General features: G+C 50.0%; 1 protein-coding gene across 1 annotated transcript; it reads left to right on the top strand.

Annotated features, from left to right (window-relative positions):
* The first annotated feature begins 1,254 nt into the window (after nt 1-1,254).
* On the top strand, nt 1,255-20,717 carry TREH (trehalase). The gene is given in 16 exon segments (XM_033207400.1): nt 1,255-1,786; nt 15,285-15,385; nt 15,528-15,672; nt 15,756-15,843; nt 16,720-16,820; nt 16,981-17,073; nt 17,202-17,318; nt 17,430-17,552; nt 17,798-17,847; nt 17,980-18,174; nt 18,762-18,976; nt 19,236-19,347; nt 19,701-19,799; nt 19,802-19,812; nt 20,051-20,104; nt 20,347-20,717. Coding segments are annotated over 16 exon segments (1,803 nt in total). The 5' UTR covers nt 1,255-1,640; the 3' UTR covers nt 20,500-20,717.
* The last annotated feature ends 23 nt before the right edge of the window (nt 20,718-20,740 follow it).

Here is a 20,740-nt window from a genome sequence, read left to right as displayed (position 1 = left end):
GACAGAGTCTTTCTCTGTCACCCAGGCTGGAGTGCAGTGGCACAATCTTAGCTCACTACAACCTCCGCCTCCTGGGTTCAAGCGATTCTCCCACCTCAGCCTCCTGAGGAGCTGGGATTACAGGCACCCGCCATCAAGCCCAGCTAATTTTTGTATTTTTGTAGAGACGGGGTTTCACCATGTTGACCTCAGGTGATCCGCCCGCCTCAGCCTCCCAAAGTGCTGGGATTACAGGTGTGAGCCACTGCTCCCTCCCGGCGAGAATCTGCTTCTTAAGCTCACAAACTTCTCTGCTAGCTCCATTGTGGGGAATTACAAAGAATTACATTCCTTGGCTTGGCAAAGACCATTTTCAGACTGGTGCCAACATGATCCTGCAGCCTATCTCAAAAGCCTTCCCTGCATGAACACCAAGTTCTCTGCAGCTAGGCTGAGGGGTTTGCTGTTCTCTTTGTTTTTTTTTTTTTTTTTTTTTTTTTTGAGACGGAGTCTTGCTCTGTCACCCAGGCTGGAGTGCTGTGGCCAGATCTCAGCTCACTGCAAGCTCCGCCTCCCGGGTTCACGCCATTCTCCTGTCTCAGCCTCCCGGGTAGCTGGGACTACAGGCGCCGCCACCTCGCCCGGCTAGTTTTTTGTAGTTTTTAGTAGAGACGGGGTTTCACCGTGTTAGCCAGGATGGTCTCGATCTCCTGACCTCGTGATCCGCCCGTCTCGGCCTCCCAAAGTGCTGGGATTACAGGCTTGAGCCACCGCGCCCGGCCTGCTGTTCTCTTTGTATGCTCTGCATACATTGTAGTGGTCTCCAGCCCTTGGCAAACTCCTATGTGATCATCAAGACTCATTAGGACGGGCGTGGTGGCTCAGACCTGTAATCTCAGCACTTTGGGAGGACAAGGTGAGCGGATCATGAGGTCAAGAGATAGAGACAATGCTGGCCAACACAGTGAAACCCCGTCTCTACTAAAAATACAAAAATTAAATGGGCGTGATGGCACGCACCTGTAGTCCCAGCTATTTGGGAGGCTGAAGCAGGAGAATCGCTCAAACCCGGCAGGCAGAGGTGGCAGTGAGCCGAGATCATGCCACTGTACTCCAGCCTGACAACAGAGTGAGACTCAGTCTCAAAAAAAAAAAAAAAAAAAAAAGACTCATTACAAATGTCAAACTATGGTGGATCTCTCTTACTTCTCCCCAGACAGAATGGCTCTACTGCCCTGTGCTCCTGCCATGTCTCTTGTAGACAATAGTGAGAGTCCCTGAATTTCACACCACACCAGGGACAGGATCTTGAGTCATTCCATTTGAAATGTCAAGGGAAATGGTAACTCTCTGAAGTGGGTGGTCTTGGGGCCACACAAGGAACTTGCATCCAGGTTACAGGTGCGTGGCCTCGACTGTGTCCCTGGCCTTCGGGTGCCCATTCCCCACCACCATCCCCATGCTCTGAGGGAAGGGCCTGAGCCATTGGCAGCAGCTGAGACTGTGAAATAGAAGAAGCAAAGTAGAAGCAGGGGAGGTGACCACTGCCCTGAGAGCAGGAGGGGCGAGCAGGCTGCACACAGACCAAGCACACGTCCCTCAGGTGGCCACGCCTTGAAGGCTGGACCTCGGCTGACTTGGACAGGCAGACGAGTCAGGCTATGCCCAGCAAGCCGAAGGTGCCTGGGCTTGCTCATTCAGTCACAGTCACAGCCACTATGCCAGGGAGGACCTGGAAGCTGTGCCTGCTACTGCTGCTGGGGCTGGGACTGGGGTCCCAGGAGGCCCTACCCCCACCCTGTGAGAGGTAGGGTGTGGGGAAGGCAGTGGGAGAGGATGGCAATAAGAGGGAGGCTGGGATGAGATCTCAAGCTCTGGGGTCAGTACTTCAGAAGAAAAAGAAGAGATTATAAAGGAAGGAAAGAGTAGGGAAGAGATGGCCGGGCACGGTGGCTCAAGCCTGTAATCCCAGCACTTTGGGAGGCTGAGACAGGCGGATCACAAGGTCAGGAGATTGAGACCATCCTGGCTAACACGGTGAAACCCCGTCTCTACTAAAAATACAAAAAAACTAGCCGGGTGAGGTGGCAGGCGCCTGTAGTCCCAGTGTAAACCGGGGAGGCGGAGCTTGCAGTGAGCTGAGATCCGGCCACTGCACTCCAGCCAGGGCGACAGAGCGAGACTCCGTCTCAAAAAAAAAAAAGTAGGGAAGAGAAGAAAATGAGGATTCCTGTGTAGCAGGCTCTACGCTGGGCACTGCACCTGCAGTCCTTTTTTTTGTTTTTGTTTTTGTTTGTTTGGTTTTTTTGTGAGAGTCTTGCTCTGTCGTCCAGGTAAAGTACAGTGGCACCATCCCCACTCACTGCAGCCTAGACCTCCCAGGTTTGAGATTCTTGTGCCTCAGCCTCCTGAGTAGCTGGGATCACAGGCATGCTCACCACATCCGGCCTGTCATTGACTTTTACCAAAATTTTCCACCTTTGGAAGGGAATTAGTCTTGGTGACTGTGCTGGGAATACAAGCGTGAGCCACTGCCGCTGCCAGGACCTGCCGTCCTGATACCAGATGCAGCTGCCAGAGCCTGGCCTGAGGTCTAAAGCCTGTTGGCCTGAGCCCACCCTCCCTCCCTCTCTTCCTCCAAGCTGCCCCTTGAACTGTGCAGGCCTCTTCCCAGGATTGTTCTAGCAAACTTTCTGCTCCAGCTTCCTAGCCTGGGTGTGAGAGGCAGCCTAAGGGCCTGACCACAGCACCCGGGCTTAAGCCCTGACCCTAATACTCTCTTTGTGACCCAGGGCAGGTCAAAGCTCTTTCCTAACCCTGAGTTTCCATCACCAGGGACAGAGATGAGTGACCCAGTCCTGCCTCCTGGACTCAGGCAAAGTTCACCCTTCATTCCTCATGGATTTATGGAGCTGTGGCCACATCAACCACTTTACCAGTTCCTGCAAGAACAATAATAATAGAAGCAAAACAGCTGGGCATGCTGACTCACGCCTGTAATCCCAGCACTTTGGGAGGCTGAGGTAGGGGGGATCATCTGAGGTCAGGAGTTCGAGATCAGCCTGACCAACAGTGGTGAAACCCCATCTCTACTAAAAATACAAAAATTAGCCTGGTGTGGTGGCACATGCCTGTAATCCCAGCTACTTGGGAGGCTGAGGCAGGAGAATCGCTTGAAGCTGGGAGGTAGAGGTTGCAGTGAGTTGAGATTTCGCCACCGCACTCCAGCCTGGTGACAGAGTGAGACTCGGTCTCAAAAACAAAACAAAACAAAAAACTGGTATGCGCTTGAACAGGTTTTCTGTGGAGTGTTGCATCTCTTCTACCTGAATGTATTACAGGGATGGATACTGTATCTGACCAGGAAACATTTCCACTACCTAGTATTGTAAAACAGAAGGCATGGACATCCACTCATCAAGCAATATTGATTAGACATTCCAAATGGGAACCAATAAGATTGCCCAGCTCCACAGAGATTGTTAGCCTTCTCTGGAGCATAGACTGGACTTTACAGCAAAAGTCTTAGAGCACCTCCTGGCATGAGTGCTGGGACTTTGGACTAGAGAATTTCTGTGTGAGAGGTAATTATTGGCTCGCTATCAGACATTATTTGAAATTGCCCCTATGACTGAAGGATGTAAGATAATCTTGAAACCTGAAATACCTATAATATCTTGGGTGATGTTGGAGAAATGCTCTCAGAGAGTGGGCAGGGCCCAGAAGAGTTCCATAATGAAGTGGAAATGACTGGATCAGGAATAAGCTCATGGGGGAATGCAGAGTTATTCAGTGTATTCAAGAGCAGAGAGACTCTCTTCCCCTAGGACTGACTTTGGACCCACTCATTAGATTCTATTGCCAATTGGACAGTGCCCTATTGACAGCTCTCGATTGACCAACAAAGAGCTATTTGGCTTATGGATGGCAGTCCCAAGGTGAATGAACAGCCTACTGTTTGGAAGGTTGTCACTCTGATCAAAGAAGGCAAAAACAAATCGGCTCTGTGGGCTGAACTGCATACTGTTTAGGTTTTTACTAACTCTTGGACAGTGGCCCAATGGCCTGGCCATATGGTCAGGCAGAAGAACAATGGGAACCTTGTCTATATGGAAATCACAACAGGAATTTTAGGAGTGCATTAAAGCAGGTTATGTTGATGTCCATCAGAAGAACCCCTTTCCAGGATCAAAAGGGAACTGGGGCAACAAACGGGCATCCCTGTGTGCTCGCTTGAGGTGGCCACCTGTGTTCATGAAATAAATGGACATTGCAGGGCAGCAGCCATGCAGAGAAAGGCTGAATTTAGACTTAGTCCTCTTGTTCCCGCTGAGGCACAAAATGCCAGTAAGTACTTTTCCGTCTGCCAAAAAGAGAAAGACTGCACATGGCTGTGGGAAGATAACCTTGGAGGGAAGGCCCTGCAGATACCTGGCAAGATGGACTGATTCTGGTAGGCCTGGAGGGCTACAAATGGGTCCTGACAAGAGTAGACACTGATTCTGGACTGGAGTTTGCATGGCCAGTGGTAGATGCAAATGCTCAAAATACTGACACTGTAAAAGGGTCAGAACAAAAGATACTCCACCAATTTGAACCATTGAGTTATATTTCTTCAGATCAAGAAACACTTTCATCTTCAGAGGAGTGGTTCCATAGAAAATTGGGATGGGCAGTTGAAGCATGTGCTATCTAAAACAGCAGGGAATAAGGGTATGAAAGGCTGGCTTACATGCCTTCACAAGTATGTGCTCACACTCAACATAAGGGGGCTCAAGGGTTTGTCCCTATTAGATAGATTCTTCTGCTTTTCTGGAAGTTAAAGGGAAGAGGGACTGGGGGACGATGACTAGCAATTCTTCCCATGTGGTATCACTATACCATTTTCTTTCTTCCCCACATTAACTAAACTTTCTTTTTCCAGATGATTCAGTGGTTCCAGTAAAACCAGTGGTCCCAGGACTGCAGATACATAGATAAGAGTAGTTTACACACCACAGTTCTAGTGTTACGATATTCTGTGTTTTTTTTGTGTGCTTACTATTACCAGTGAGTTTTGTATCTTCAGGTGATTTCTTTTTTTTTTTTTGAGATGGAGTCTCGCTCTGTCACCCAGGCTGGAGTGCAGTGGTGCGATCTCAGCTTACTGCAACATCTATCTCCTGAATTCAAGCAATTCTCATGCCTCAGCCTCCCGAGTAGCTGGGATTACAGGCATGCGCCACCATGCCCAGCTAATTTTTTGTATTTTTAGTAGAGATGGGGTTTCACCATGTTGGCCATGCTGGTCTCAAACACCTGACCTCAAGTGACCTGCCTGCCTCAGCCTCCCAAAGTGCTGGGATTACAGGCATGAGCCACTGAGCCCAGCGATCATTACCTTTTTTTTTTTTTCCTGAGACAGTGTCTCACTCTGTTACCCAGGCTGGAGTGCAGTGGTGAGATCTCAGCTCACTGCAACCTCCACCTCCCCGGTTCAAGCGATTCTCCCACTTCAGCCTCCTGAGTACCTGGGACTACAGGTGCGTGCCACCACACCTGGCTAATTCTTTTGTGTTTTGTGGTAGAGACAGGATTTCACCATGTTGGTCAGGCTGGTCTCAGACTCCTCAAGTGATCTTCCTACTTCGGCCTCCCAAAGTGCTGGGATTACAGGCATGAGCCATTGTGCCCGGCCCAGGTGATTTCTTACTGTGTGTTAACATCCTATTCTTTCTGATCAAAGTACACTCTTTAGCATTTCTTGTAGGACAGGTCTGGTATTGATGAAATCCTTTAGCTTTTGCTTGTCTGGGAAAGTCTTTATTTCTCCTTCATGGTTGAAGGACATTTTCACCAGATATACTATTCAAGGGTAAAAGTTTTTTTTTTTTCCTTCAGCACTTCAAATATGTCAAGACATTCTCTCCTGGATTGTAAGCTTTCCACTGAGAAGTCTGCTGCCAGACATATTGGAGCTCCATTGTATATTATTTGTTTCGTTTCTCTTGCTGCTTTTAGTATCCTTACTTTGTCCTTGACCTTTAGCTTCATTATTAAATGCCCTGAGGTAGTCTTTGGGTTAAATCTGCTTGGTGTTCTATAACCTTCTTGTTCTTGGATATTGATATCTTTCTCTAGGTTTGGGAAGTCCTCTGTTATTATCCCTTTGAATAAACTTTCTGTCCCTATCTCTTTCCCTACCTCCTCTTTAAGTCCAATAACTCTTAGATTTGCCATTTTGAGGCATTTTGATTGTATTTTCTAGATCCTGTAGGCGTGCTTCTTTGTTGTTTATTCTTTTTTCTCTTGTCTTCTCTGATAGTGTATTTTCTTTTTTTTTTTTTTGAGACGGAGTCTCGCTCTGTCGCCCAAGCTGGAGTGCAGTGGCCGGATCTCAGCTCACTGCAAGCTCCGCCTCCTGGGTTCACGCCATTCTCCTGCCTCAGCCTCCCGAGTAGCTGGGACTACAGGCGCCCGCCACCTCGCCCGGCTAGTTTTTTGTGTTTTTTAGTAGATACGGGATTTCACCGTGTTAGCCAGGATGGTCTTGATCTCCTGACCTTGTGATCCGCCCGCCTCGGCCTCCCAAAGTGCTGGGATTGCTGGGATTACAGGCTTGAGCCACCGCGCCTGGCCTCTGATAGTGTATTTTCAAATAGCCTGTCTTCAAGCTCACTAATTCTTTCTTCTGCTTGATCAATTCTGCTATTAAAGGACTCTGATGCATTCTTCAGTATGCCAATTGCATTTTTCAGCTCTAGGGTTTCTGCTTGATTCTTTTCAATTATTTTAATCTCTTTGTTACATTTATCTGATAGAATTTTGAATTAGGACTGCAGATACAAATGCAAGAGGCAGGAATTACTCCTAAGCAAGAAAGTATAACTATATTCTTAAACTTTTATGTGAGAATTCCTAAGGGTCTGATGGGGCAGGTTGTGCCTTCACCTTATCTAGCAAAAATGGGGCTAACAATAAATACAAATATATTGCCTACTGCTCAAGATAGCTTACTAGTTCTGTACCTATGTAAGCCTGCCCTGTACGAATGGGAGTGGACCGAAGAAGAAACATTTACAAGACAAGTGTTTCTACCTACAATTTGGATAAACACAGTGGCCTAACCCAATGTTCTTTCCAAAGGTGGAAAAGTTTGGGTATAAATGGAGAACAAGAGGTGTAGTAGCTGGGAATAATTGAATGAATCCATGCATTAATAAGAAATGCAATGAGGGGCCGGGCGTGGTGGCTCAAGCCTGTAATCCCAGCACTTTGGGAGGCCGAGACGGGCGGATCACGAGGTCAGGAGATCGAGACCATCCTGGCGAACACTGTGAAACCCCGTCTCTACTAAAAAATACAAAAAACTAGCCGGGCGAGGTGGCGGGCGTCTGTAGTCCCAGCTACTCGGGAGGCTGAGGCAGGAGAATGGCGTGAACCGGGAGGCGGAGCTTGCAGTGAGCTGAGATCCGGCCACTGCACTCCAGCCCCGGCGACAGAGCAAGACTCCGTCTCAAAAAAAAAAAAAAAAAAAAAAAAAAAGAAATGCAATGAGGGAAGTCCACTATTACATTAATGCTTAGAAAGAAGATCAGAGAAAAAGATGCTATTGCCTCTTCATTCAATTATACTTGACGCCTGAAAGCATAAAGCCATATTTTGCCAAGACCACTCCTGCTCTGGAAACTGACAAGATCAAAGGGGAGCCTGCCAGCCTGAGTGGCCGTATCCTGGGAGACATTTTGTCATATGATCTGGTGATGAACAGACTAATTATTAATGACAATGGGACTCTAGTAATGTGTGAACATCTTTTGACTCTTAATTTGCAGGTTACATCTACCATAGTGCAATATGATAAAGCACTGGTGTTGTTGGCAAGATTATAATACTAATATTGAGGGTCACATGTATTGGGAAATTGAGCTAAAAGCTTCCCATCTCTACTTCCACACTAGCTCCTCTAAATTTTCAATATATTCATGTTGATACTATCTCTTTGTCTGTTACAAAAATGCTATTCCAAATGCAGTTGCTCAGGAAAGTATGACTGTTTTGCTACAAGGGATCTATGGGTAAAGGCTAGGGACTGGACTGTTGTATAACAGAGTTTGTCTGTTCTTTGACCCAGGTTGCTGGGAAGTAACTTCTAAGCTCTTGCAATTTCCCAAATGATAGGTGTGTCTTTAGTATTCATGATGAGGCTCTAGATGGATTATACTAATTAGCTGACTCAGGACGAGGACTGGACATGCCAGAAAGACCAACTTGTGTGTTTGGAGAGGTGGGGCTTTGAGCCAAGTAATATCAGCCTGACCTCCCAATCTCTGGGTAGGGGAGTGGAACTGGAAATTGATTTTTTTTTAATAAAAAAACCTTACATTTATTTAATATTTAAGACACTTGAAGCCCCTCACTTAATCTTTTGTTTTGTTTTGTTCTTTGTTTTAATTTTTAAATTTTGGAGGTACATAGTAGGTGAATATATTATGAATTACATGAGATATTTTGATACAGGCATGCAATGGGTAATAATCACATCAGGGTACATGAGGAGTCCACCACCTCAAGCATTTATCCTTTGTGTTACAAACAATCTGATTATACTCTTTTAGTTATTTTTAAATGTACAATTAAATTATTTTGGCTATAGTCACCTGTCATGCTAGCAAATACTAGGTCTTATTCATTATTTGTTTATTTATTTATTTATTTATTTTTTTTTTGAGACGGAGTCTCACTCTGTCGCCGGGGCTGGAGTGCAGTGGCCGGATCTCAGCTCACGGCAAGCTCCGCCTTCCGGGTTCACGCCATTCTCCTGCCTCAGCCTCCCGAGTAGCTGGGACTACAGGCGCCCGCCACCTCGCCCGGCTAGTTTTTTGTATTTTTTAGTAGAGACGGGGTTTCACAGTGTTAGCCAGGATGGTCTCGATCTCCTGACCTCGTGATCCGCCCGTCTCGGCCTCCCAAAGTGCTGGGATTACAGGCTTGAGCCACCGCGCCCGGCCAATTATTTGTTTTTTTGTACCATTAACCATCTCCACCTCCCCCCGATGCCTGCCACTATACCACTACCCTTTCCAGCCTCTCCTAATCGTCATTCTACTCTTTTTTTTTTTTTTTTTTTTTTTTGAGACGGAGTCTTGCTCTGCCACCCAGGCTGGAGTGCAGTGGCCGGATCTCAGCTCACTGCAAGCTCCGCCTCCCGGGTTTACGCCATTCTCCTGCCTCAGCCTCCCGAGTAGCTGGGACTACAGGCGCCCGCCTCGTCGCCCGGCTAGTTTTTTGTATTTTTAAGTAGAGACAGGGTTTCACCGTATTAGCCAGGATGGTCTCGATCTCCTGACCTCATGATCCGCCCGTCTCGGCCTCCCAAAGTGCTGGGATTACAGGCTTGAGCCACCGCGCCCGGCCTGTCATTCTACTCTCTATCTCCATGAGTTCAATTATTTTAATTTTAAGCTCCCACAAATAAGTGAGAACATATGAAGTTTTGTCTTTCTGCACCTGGCTTATTTCACTTAATATAATGACCTCCAGTTCCATCTATGTTCTTGCAATGGCAGGATCTCATTCTTTTATATGGCTGAATAGTACTCCATTGTGGATATATACCACATTTTCTTTATCCATTCATCAGTCGATGGACACTTAGGTTGCTTCCAAATCTTGGCTATTGTCAATAGTGCTGCAATAAACATGGGAGTGCAGATATCTCTTCAATATTTTGATTCTTTTCTTTCAGTCATATGTCTAGCAATGGGATTGCTGGATCATATGGTAGCTCTATTTTTAGTTTTTTGAGGAACCTTCAAACTGTTCTCCATAGTGGTTGTACTAATTTACATTCCCACCAACAGTGTATGAGAGTTTCCTTTTCTCCACATCCTCACCAGCATTTGTTATTGCCTGGCTTTTGGATAAAAGCCATTTTAATAGGGATTAAATGCTTTCTCATTGTAGTTTTGACTTGCATTTCTCTGATGATCAATTATATTGAGCACCTTTTCATATGCTTGTTTGCCATTTGTATGTCTTTTTTTAAATTTCTTTTCTTAAGGAAATGTATGTCTGCTTTTCAGTAATGTCTATTCAGGTCTTTAGCCCATTTTTAATTGGATTATTAGCTTTTTTAATAGAGTTGTATGAGTTCCTTATTTATTTATTTATTTTTTCCAAGATGGAGTCTTGCTGTGTCACCCAGGCTGGAGCACAGTGGTGCAACCTCTGCCTCCCAGGTTTGAGCAATTCTCCTACCTCAGCCTTCTGAGCAGCTGGGATTATAGGCATGCACCACCACGCCTGGCTAATTTTTGTATTTTTAGTAGAGACAGGGTTTCACCATGTTGGTCAGGCTGGTCTCGAACTCCTGACCTCAAGTGATTGGCCTGCCTTGGCCTCCCAAAGTGCTGGAATTACAGGCATGAGCTACTGTGCCCAGCCCATATGAACATTTTAACAATATTGATTCTTCCAATCCATAAACAATGAACATGGAAAATCTTTCTTTCTTTTTTTTTTTGAGACAGAGTCTCGCTCTGTTGCCGCCCAGGCTGGAGTACAGCAGCACAATCACAGCTCACTGCAACCTCTGTTGCCTCCTGGGCTCAAGCGATCCTGCCACCTTAGCCTCCCAAGCAACTGGGACTACGAGTGCATGCCACCACGCCCGGCTAATTTTTTTGTTTTTTTGTAGAGACAGGGTTTTGCCACCATGCCCGGCCAAGGTTTGCCGGTGTTTGGTTGAGGATTTTTGCATCAATATTCATTAGTGATACTGGCCTGTAGTTTTTTTTTTTTTTTTTGATGTGTCTTCATCTGGTTTTGGGATCAGGGTAATACTGGCTTTGTAGAATGAGTTTGGAAGTATTCCCTCCTCCTCTAATACATCTTTTTCTCTAAATGCTTCTCCTTGTTAAAAGTAAATTTGTAGGCCAGGTGCCGTGGCTCACGCCTGTAATCCCAACACTTTGGGAGGCCAAGGCAGCTGGATCGTCTGAGGTCAGAAGGTTCAAGATCAACCAGAGACAGGTGAAACCCGGTCTCTACTAAAATACAAAAATTAGCTGGGTGTGGTGGCACATGCCTGTAATCCCAGCAACTTGGGAGGCTGAGGCACGAGAATTGCTTGAACAAGGAAGGTGGAGGTTGCAGTGAGCCGAGATGGTGCCACTGCACTCCAGCCTGGGCGACAGAGTGAGACTCAGTCTCAAAAAAAAAAAAAATGTGTTAGGGATAAAAGATTTTAAGGTGAAAAAAATAGGATTAATAAATTCAGCATGTTCCATGATGGGGGAACCTATCTCCCTTAGAGCTTTTTCTATCTCATGGGCAATGTTTGTTCCACCATGTATGCTGTTGCCATTTTGCATTAAAGGCCTGAGTGCCGTTAGGATACATGTTTTGTACCCAGAATTTGTGACTTCCCCATACTAGGGTTAGATGAGTGGTCATCACACCTGGGTGTAATTCATTTGAGTATGCCATAAAGCCTCCCATAGCCTTCCTTGTCTCAGCATGGGGCTGTTCCCCAAGAGAATTTGGACATATCATGGGATGCCTACTGCTTTAATACTATAAGAAACCCATTTGGGCTGGGCATCCTGGCCCACGCCTATAATCTCAACACTTTGGGAGGCCAAGTCAGGAGGATCACTTGAGGCCAGGAGTTCAAGACCAGCCTGGGAAACATATTGAGACCTAGTCTCTACAAAAAAACATAGAAAAAATTAGGTGGATAAGCTGGCATAAGCCTGTAGTCCCAGCTACTCAGGAGGCTGAGGTGGGAGGATCACTTGGGCCTGGGAGATTGAGGTTGCAATGAGCTGTGATTGCACCACTGCATTCCAGCCTGGATGATAGAGTGAGCCCTTATCTAAAAAAATAAAAACTAGGCCAGGTGCAGTGGCTCACACCTGTAATCCCAGCACTTTGGGAGGCTGAGACGGGTGGATCACCTGAAGCCGGGAGTTTGAGACCAGCCTGACCAAATAGAGAAATCCCATCTCTACTAAAAATACAAAATTAGCTGGGCATGGCGGTGCATGCCTGTAATCCCAGCTACTGCTACTCGGGAGGCTGAGACAGGAGAATCACTTGAACCCGGGAGGCAGAGGTTGCCACGAGCCGAGATCGTGCCATTGCCCTCCAGCCTGGGCAACAAGAGCAAAACTCCGTCTCAAAAAAATAAAAAAATAAAAAATAAAATAAAATTTTTTTCTATTCTGTTTAACAGCTTTTCATCCACAAAAACAAGGGTGATCTGCATTTGTGCATGGAGCTCATTGGGACAGGCTGGCCATGCTACTGTTATATTTCGTTCATTTTAACCGGAGACCTTTCTAAACATTCAATGATCAAGGTTTACAGTTACACAGTGATTACTCTGCCAGGAGTTGTAAACCACATAATCCAAAGGCCCCCAAAAGAGTAGTTCCTGGAAATTCCTTCCCAAATGGTATCCTTCGTAGTAGATGTAACCTGAAAATTAAGAGTCAAAAATCTCTGGCACATTGCTAGAGTTACATTCTGTTGTCAGCAACTGGTGCAGCTCATCCTCATATCATATGACCAAGTCTCAGAGCAGTGCCACTCAGGTTTGCAGGCTGCCATTTGACCTTGTCAGGGCCCAAAAGCAGGAGTCGTCTTGGCAAATGCATGGCTTCCCCCTTTCAGGCATCTGGTATAATCATGCTAAGACACAATCTTACTCGCTTGTTTTGAGTCTCTCCAGGCACCAACGTGATATTGCATTCCCCTCATTGCATAACCCATTTACTCATTCCTTTACCCTCAGCTACTGCGTCTCTTCCTCACCATCTGTCATTGATTTTTTTTTTTTTTTTTTTTTTGAGATAGAGTCTTACTCTATTGCCCAGGCTGGAGTGCAGTGATGCAATATTGGCCCATTGCAACCTCCACCTCCCGGGTTCAAGCAACTCTCCTGCCTCAGACTCCCAAGTAGCTAGAATTATAGGCATCACCATGCCCAGCTAATTTTTGTATTTTTAGTAGAGACGGGAGTGTTGCCATGTTGGCCAGGATGGTCTCGATCTCCTGACCTCCTGATCCACCCGCCTCGGACTTCCAAAGTGCTGGGATTACAGACATGAGCCACCACGCCCAGCCCATCATTGATTTTTACCAAATTTTTCCACTTCTGGAAGGGACATTAGGCTTGGCCACTGTGCTGATCCACATTGCCAGCACCAACAGTACTGCTGCAGGTGCCTTGCCCTCAGTCCGCTCCCAGTCATATAAGGAAGAGTTACAAAGGTGTGGAACTAGTGGGCTATCTTGACCACTAGGCAACATGGCTGCATTCACTAAGAAGCCAAATTTAGCCAGATACTATGAAGGCACAACACACCCCATCAGACCCTTAGTAAATCTGGCATAGAGGTTTAAAGGTACAGTTGCAGTTTTTTCCGTGAGAATCGTCCATTCTTCTGACACCCACATTTGCAGTTCTAGTCCTGGGGCCACTGTATTGGGTAGGAAAATATAGTTGAGATGATGTGGGAACAAATCATATAATCATACCAACAACTCTGCCCTCCCTCTTCCCAGGTCCCCCAGAAAAATTAGGGGAATCCATCCAATGGAGACCTCCTTTGCTCCTCTCAAGTTGAATGTGAGCACACACTTTTTTTTTTTTTTTAAGACAGAGTCTTGCTCTTGTTGCCCAGGCTGGAGTGCAGTGATGTGATCTTGGCTCATTGCAACCTCCACCTCCCGGGTTCAAGTGACTCTCCTGCCTCAGCCTCTCAAGTAGCTGGGATCACAGGCATGTGCCACCACACCTGGCTAATTTTTGTATTTTTAGTAGAGATGGGGTTTCACCATATTGCCCAGGCTGGTCTTGAACTCCTGACCTCAATTGATCCACCGGCCTTGGCCTCCCAAAGTGCTGGGATTACAGGTGTGAGCCACCGTGCCCGGCCAGAGCACACATTTCTGAAGGTATGTAAGCCACCCCTTCATGCTTTTATCTCCCTACCCCCACTATAGACAGCAAATGTTTCAACTATCTGTTCCAATTTTCTATCAAAGCGCTACTCTGAGGATGGTATGCAACACCATATGTCCATTTGCTGTGGTATTGCTTGCCCCGTTGCTGAACGCTAGATGCTGTCAATTGTGTTCTTTGATCTGAAGAAATGTAACTTGGTGGTCCACACTGGTACAGCATCTTCTGTTCTAATATAGCATCTTGTAGTATTTTGCACATTTGCATCTACAACCTGATATGCAAAGCTACTTTAATGTGCCCTTTACATTTCCATAGGGTTATGCCCCAGGTGGGCAACACTTTAGTAGTTCAGTTTTTCACTGCCCATCTGCCAGGCCATTGGAAGCGGCCCATGAGTCAGTAAAAACCCAAACACAGGGGCTTTTATCATTCAATTCTTCTATCACTGCAAGGCAAACAGCATGCAATTCAATCCACTGAGGTGATTTGTTCTTACCTTCTTCAAAGATTTTCCATCCTCAGTCAGAGTGCAAAGGCCTTCCAAACAAGGTCTTTCTACCTATAAACCAAGCAGCTTCTTGTCATTCAACCAAGAGCTGTTCAAAGGGCCCCTATGTGGCACTAGGATCCATCAGCTCCTCGTTGCTTCCAGAGTTGACCCTAGAGGGAAAGAGGCTTCCTGCTCCTGAATACCATGAGCACCTCCTTGCATTCCCTGAGCAGCACGCTCCTGAATAAACCGTTTCCATTTTATTCAGGAACTCTTCTGGGCACTGCCTTCGTTACAGAGTGTTCCTCTGACATCACCCAAGACATTATGGGTATTTCAGGTTTCAGGATTATTTTGTGTTCTGCAGTCATGGAAGCAGTTTCTGGAAACACTCAAGAGCCAGCTAGTAATTGTCTCTCAAATGACCTCTACATACACTGCACCTGGAAATGTTCTGGCCCAATCTCAGCGATCACCGCTGAGTGCACCTCCCAGGTTTCTGCCATGAGCCCTTCCGATTGAGTCTACACAGGGCCATTGTGCAGAGAATTGGCCACACCAGTATGATTAAAGTGCTAACCTCCCTTTGTCCACCAGCTGTTCTACAGCATCTCAAATTAGCCACCAGTGTGGGTTCAGGCAGTCGGACAGGCACTTTACTGCCCGAAGACCCTACTTGTTCCCTCAGCCCTGTATGTCACTCCAACCCACAAACTCCTAACACACACACACACACACACACAGCCCTTGTCCAGTCCCAGGGAACATGCCTTGACCAGTTTGCCACAGACTCTAGCCTTCTCTTCTGTCCTAATGGGGTGCTGGTGGTGACTTGACCTGCTCCTATCCCTGTCTCTGCAGTGAGCTTTAGTGCCACGGGGAGCTCTTACACCAAGTTCAAATGGCCAAGCTCTACCAGGATGACAAGCAGTTTGTGGACATGTCTCTATCTATAGCTCCAGGTGAAGCACCTAGGGCTGAACTTCCTCTCCAAAGAACCTTCTCTCCAAAGAAGGCAGGGGGCAAAAACAAGCAGAGAGGCCCCTGTGATCAGGGAGTGACTTGTGACACCCTGCTGACCCCTCCCTGCTGCCTGCTCTCCAGAACAAGTCCTGCAGATCTTCACTGAGTTGGCCAGGGACCACAATCACAGCATCCCCAGGGAGCAGCTGCAGGTGTTTGTCCAGGAACACTTCCAGGCCAAGGGGCAGGAGCTGCAGCCCTGGACCCCTGCAGACTGGAAAGACAGGTATGACTCTGGATGGGGAACAAGAGAGGGTCCCTTCCAACCGAGCTGCCTCCCTGAACCCTGGGGGGCCTGTGTTCTTCCAGCCCCCAGTTCCTGCAGAAGATTTCAGATGCCAAACTACGTGTCTGGGCAGGGCAGCTGCACCAGCTCTGGAAGAAGCTGGGGAAGAAGGTATCAGCGTCCTGGGCTTCCCCAAGGCCTGGCCAAGGGAACTGGAGAGAGGAATGTGCCTGGGGCCCACAGTGTCTCCGGAGCACAGATCAGGCTTCTTTTTCTGAGAAACCAGTTCCTGACCCCTGGGTCCCCAAATAGAAGCCCTCTAGAAAGAACTTTTGAGGTCAGAAGAGCAGCATCTACTTCTAGTGCCTCGCCTCCTCCAGGAAGGCTCCCCAGCCTCCCCAGGAAACCCCAGCTGCCTTGCCACCTCCAGGCTGCCCAGTACTGGGTAGATGTTCACTGCCTGCTGGGCTGTCTCCTTCCCTGAGCTCCTTCTCAGGAGGCCTCCGTCTCAGGAGGAGTCAGTGCTACTGCTGCTTGGGGCCAGGCCCTGTGCTCAGCCCTGTCCTGAGCTACTTTGCTCATCTATATCCCCTCACCTGGGGAAAGGGTTTGGGGTTTTACCCCTACCTGGCTCAGAGAATGGGGGTGATGGGCCAATCCTCTGAGCCTGGTTGGGTGGTGGCAGCAAGGATGAGGAGTAGAGGGGAAATGGGGGGCTGGAACCCCCCTTAACCACCCAGCCCACCCTGGGTCTTCATAATGGCCACTGCTTGGTGGATACCTGCCCGGTGCCTGGCTGAGTGGTTGGGTCTTCTACCCGGCACCAAGTTGAGCCAGGACTCCCAAGGCCAGAAGGTGACAGATGAGGACCCAGGGCTCCCAGCGGCCAGGCCTTTATCACATGGCTGAGCAGCAGTGGAGCCAGAGCTGAACCCAACTGCCTGGCTCCAAAGCCTGTGACTCCCGGGGCCTCAGATTCCCCAGCTGCCTGCAGCCTCTGCTTCCATGGGGATTCTAGGCTCCCCTTGCCCTCTCTCCTGATTCCAGATGAAGCCAGAGGTTCTCAGCCACTCTGAACGGTTCTCTCTCATCTACTCAGAACATCCCTTCATTGTGCCTGGCGGTCGCTTTGTTGAGTTCTACTACTGGTGAGCGCCCAGGCCTGAGAGACCAGGGGGCCTGCAGGACTGGCAGTGGTGCAGAAACCCAGGGCCAGCAGGGTGTCTTGAGCAGGGCAGAGTGCCCCACTGGCTGGTGTGCAGGGCAGAGGGAGACAGTAGGGTGGTGCCTAAGCTGCCCCTTCCCCAGGGACTCCTACTGGGTCATGGAGGGTCTGCTCCTCTCGGAGATGGCTGAGACGGTGAAGGGCATGCTGCAGAACTTCTTGGACCTGGTGAAAACGTGAGAGGGGGCCAGCCACCTCCAGCCTAGGTGGGGAGGATTGGCAGGTGTGCCATAGGCCTGGAGCTGGATTGCCTTGGTGCCAGTTGTTGGGGAGAAGGCATCTCAGCAGGCCTTCCTCTTGGCAGCTATGGGCATGTCCCCAATGGCAGGCATGTGTACTACCTGCAGCGGAGCCAGCCCCCACTCTTGACTCTCATGATGGATTGCTACCTGACTCACACCAACGACAACACCTTCCTACAGTGGGTACCACCCTTCTTGTGCTGCTCTGCAGACTCACCCCCCACCTCAGACTTCTCAGGGCTGGGGATGGGCAGCGCGCCTGGGCTGAGGTGTTGTCTGCTTCACTCCAGGGAGAATATTGAGATGCTAGCCTTGGAATTGGACTTTTGGACCAAGAATACGACTGTCTCTGTGAGCTTGGAGGGAAAGAACTACCTCCTGAATCGCTATTATGTCCCTTATGGGGGACCCAGGTGAGGAACTGCACAGCCCACCCCTCAATCTCTTACCTGCTCACTCTGGTTAGAGCATCACAATGCCCCGGGCAGGAGGAGGAGTGACTTAGCCTGACCTCTCAGATGGTGACACCGAGAGCTCTCTGCAATCCTGGGCTGTGGGGGCCCAAGGGCAGTTGGATCAAGATGGCTCAGCCTCCTCTTGACCACAGAGGGGCTTAGTAGCTACTAGTGCTGGGCTGCCCACCTCTCCTCTTTGCTAGGCCTGAGTCCTACAACAAAGACGCGGAGTTGGCTGACACCTTGCCAGAAGGTGAGCAGCAGCAGGGTGAGGGAGGGCTGGGGGCAGGGCGGCTGAGCACCTCTGTGTCAGGCTCTGGTCTCCTGTCATTGGCTGCCTATCCTGCAGCCGGGACTGGCTGGGTTCCCTGCTGTGTCCTCACAGGAGACCGGGAGCCTCTGTGGGGTGAGCTCAAGGCTGGGGCCAAGTCTGGCTGGGACTTCTCTTCACGCTGGCTCATCGGAGGCCCAAACCCCAACTCGCTTAGTGGCATCCGAACCAGCAAACTGGTGCCTGTTGACCTGAATGCCTTCCTATGCCAAGCAGAGGAGCTGATGAGCAAATTCTATTCCAGGCTGGGTGAGCACCCCAGGAGGGAAGGGTAAGCAGGGAGCCTGGTTTTCTGCCTCAGACTTGGCAATAGAACTGGAAGTAGGACCCTGGGGTGTCAGGCCTTCAGCAACCCAGCCTGTCGAGCCCCGCCCTAGTGGACGCCTGCACTCACATTTGTGTACCAGACAAGAGGACAAACGGAGCCCACCCTAATCCCCTCTTCCTCCCTTTCTTACTGTGAGGGTCTCTAGGGTCTGTGAGGGGAACTCTAGTCCACACATCCAAAATCCATCCACTCCCTCTCCTCAGACAGCTGTTCTTGACCCCCTGAGAGCTAGGGGAATCCACCCAGCCAATACCCTTGGGAGCATAGACCCTGGGACAGATCAGCTCCAGTGGTTCCCTGGGAGCAGTGTGGGGCTATATACTCAGGAAATCCAGGACCTAGACACCAGAAGTGTGGTCGGTTCCAGGTCGGCACATCCCCTTGGTCACCAGGGTGTCTTAGTCCTTGCAGAGAAACACAAAGGGTGGAGGCCAAAGTAGAGCCACGAAAGGCTTGGGGCCCGCAGGCAGGACGCTGGCTGCTGGGTCTAAAGGCAGCACTGCCCCAGGGAACGACTCCCAGGCCACAAAGTATAGAACCCTGCGGGCACAGCGCTTGGCCGACCTGAATGCAGTCCTGTGGGATGAGGAGACCGGTGCCTGGTTCGACTACGACCTTGAGAACAAGAAGAACCAGGAGTTTTACCCATCCAACCTCACTCCACTCTGGGCCGGGTGTTTCTCTGACTCTGGTGTGCCGGACAAGGCTCTAAAATACCTGGAGGTGAGGGCACAGCAGTTGCCTGGGGTCCACTGCAGGCAGCACCACCCCCTCCCGACCCTGAGCAGGACCTGCAGGGGAGGCCGCTTCCTCCGGCTGTGCCTCTTGTCCCAGGCTGTGGGTCCTGCAGAGCCACCGGGGGGCAGCTGTGAGCCAAGAAGAGTCAAGAAGGGGACATCTGGCTTCCTGCGGGGCCCAGTATCCTGTCCTGGCTCCCAGTCCAGCCCCACCCACAGTCACGGGAATGTCTGGGACCTTCTAGGACAGCCAGATCCTGACTTACCAGTATGGAATCCCGACCTCTCTCCAGAAGACAGGCCAGCAGTGGGATTTCCCCAATGCCTGGGCCCCCCTGCAGGGCCTGGTCATCAGAGGTTAGGAGGCAGGGCTGGCACAGCCAAGGGCCCTCCCCAGGGTGTAGAGGTGGGCCTCCCTGGTGCTGGGGACGCGTGAACAAAAGAGGCAGGCCCCGTGTCCTTTCTCTTACTCCTGTGCTCTCCTGGCCTCCACTTGGCAAACATTTATGTCCACCCGACCTGTCCAGTGCAGTCAGTCCTGTTTGCCCTTCAAACCAGCGCCCTCGATTAAGGGCAGCTTGGCCCACGGTCTCAGAAAGGAAGTCTTAGGACCCAGGCCTCTTTCCCTCCTTGGGGAGAGTAGGGTGCAGCCTCTGCTCTGTCTGGGATGGGAGACCTGGAGGTTGAGTCCTGCCTGCGATGGGGTCTAGGCCTGGCCAAGGCACCTTTACCTCGGGCTCAGGAAGTGGCTTTCCAGCTGGCTCAGAATTGGATCCGAACCAACTTTGATGTCTACTCGCAAAAGTCAGCCATTATGAGAAGGTGAGCTGGCCTGAGCCCTCCCTGCACCCCCAGGGCGTCCCAGTGCTGAGGTGGGTCAGGCTTGGCAGCAGGGCCCAGGGCCAGCACAGCTGGGATGGTGGCGGCACCCAGTGGCCACTCCTGGGCACTGCAGGGGCTGCTGGGCAGGCAGAGCAGCTTCTCCCCAAGGGCTCCGGTTGTTTGTTGTTCCTGGAGCTGGGGGCAGTGCCTGACCTACAGCCCACCCGCTTGTCCCCAGTATGACATCAGCAACGGTGGACAGCCTGGTGGGGGAGGAGAGTATGAAGTTCAGGTGAGCAGGCCAGGGGCGGGCTGGCCATTGCCCTACAGGGAACTCCTGGGCTCTGCTGCCACGACCCCCACCCCAGGCCTCAGTGTGCTCACCTGCATGTGGGCCCAGGGGATGAGCTGACTGGTGCTTCCTGTACTGCTGGGGTTAGGCAGGGCCAGTGCCCCTGGGGAGAGAGCCCACAACCCCCACCAAGGGTCTGGGGCTTCCCCAGAAACCGGGCCCCACTGCCCTGCCTCACCCAGGAGAGCTTTGGCTGGACGAATGGCGTGGTCCTGATGCTGCTGGACCGCTATGGTGACCGGCTGACCTCAGGGGCCCAGCTGGCTTTCCTGGAGCCCCACTGCCTGGCGGCCACCCTTCTACCCAGCCTCCTGTACAGCCTCCTGTCACGGTGACAGCCCTCCCCTCCTCCCCTGGCCCCAGCTCCTGTCCCATTAAACCTCTGTACCAGTTCCCGTCTTCCCCTGCCTCTTCATGCCCTCCTACCTCCCAGCCTGTCCTCAGAGTGAAGTGGGGGACAGGTTCATGACCTGGAGGTCATGGGTTGGGGCCTAGCTCCCTCCAGGAACCTTGAATAGGGTGGAAATCCTGCTCCAGGGGGGAAGACCTATCCCTCCTACCCCAAGTGCCCCAGCG

Source organism: Trachypithecus francoisi, unplaced genomic scaffold, assembly GCF_009764315.1.
Source record: "Trachypithecus francoisi isolate TF-2019V2 unplaced genomic scaffold, Tfra_2.0 Lachesis_group8, whole genome shotgun sequence".
Lineage (NCBI taxonomy): Eukaryota > Metazoa > Chordata > Mammalia > Primates > Cercopithecidae > Trachypithecus > Trachypithecus francoisi.
This window is presented reverse-complemented; position numbering and strand designations above follow the sequence as displayed.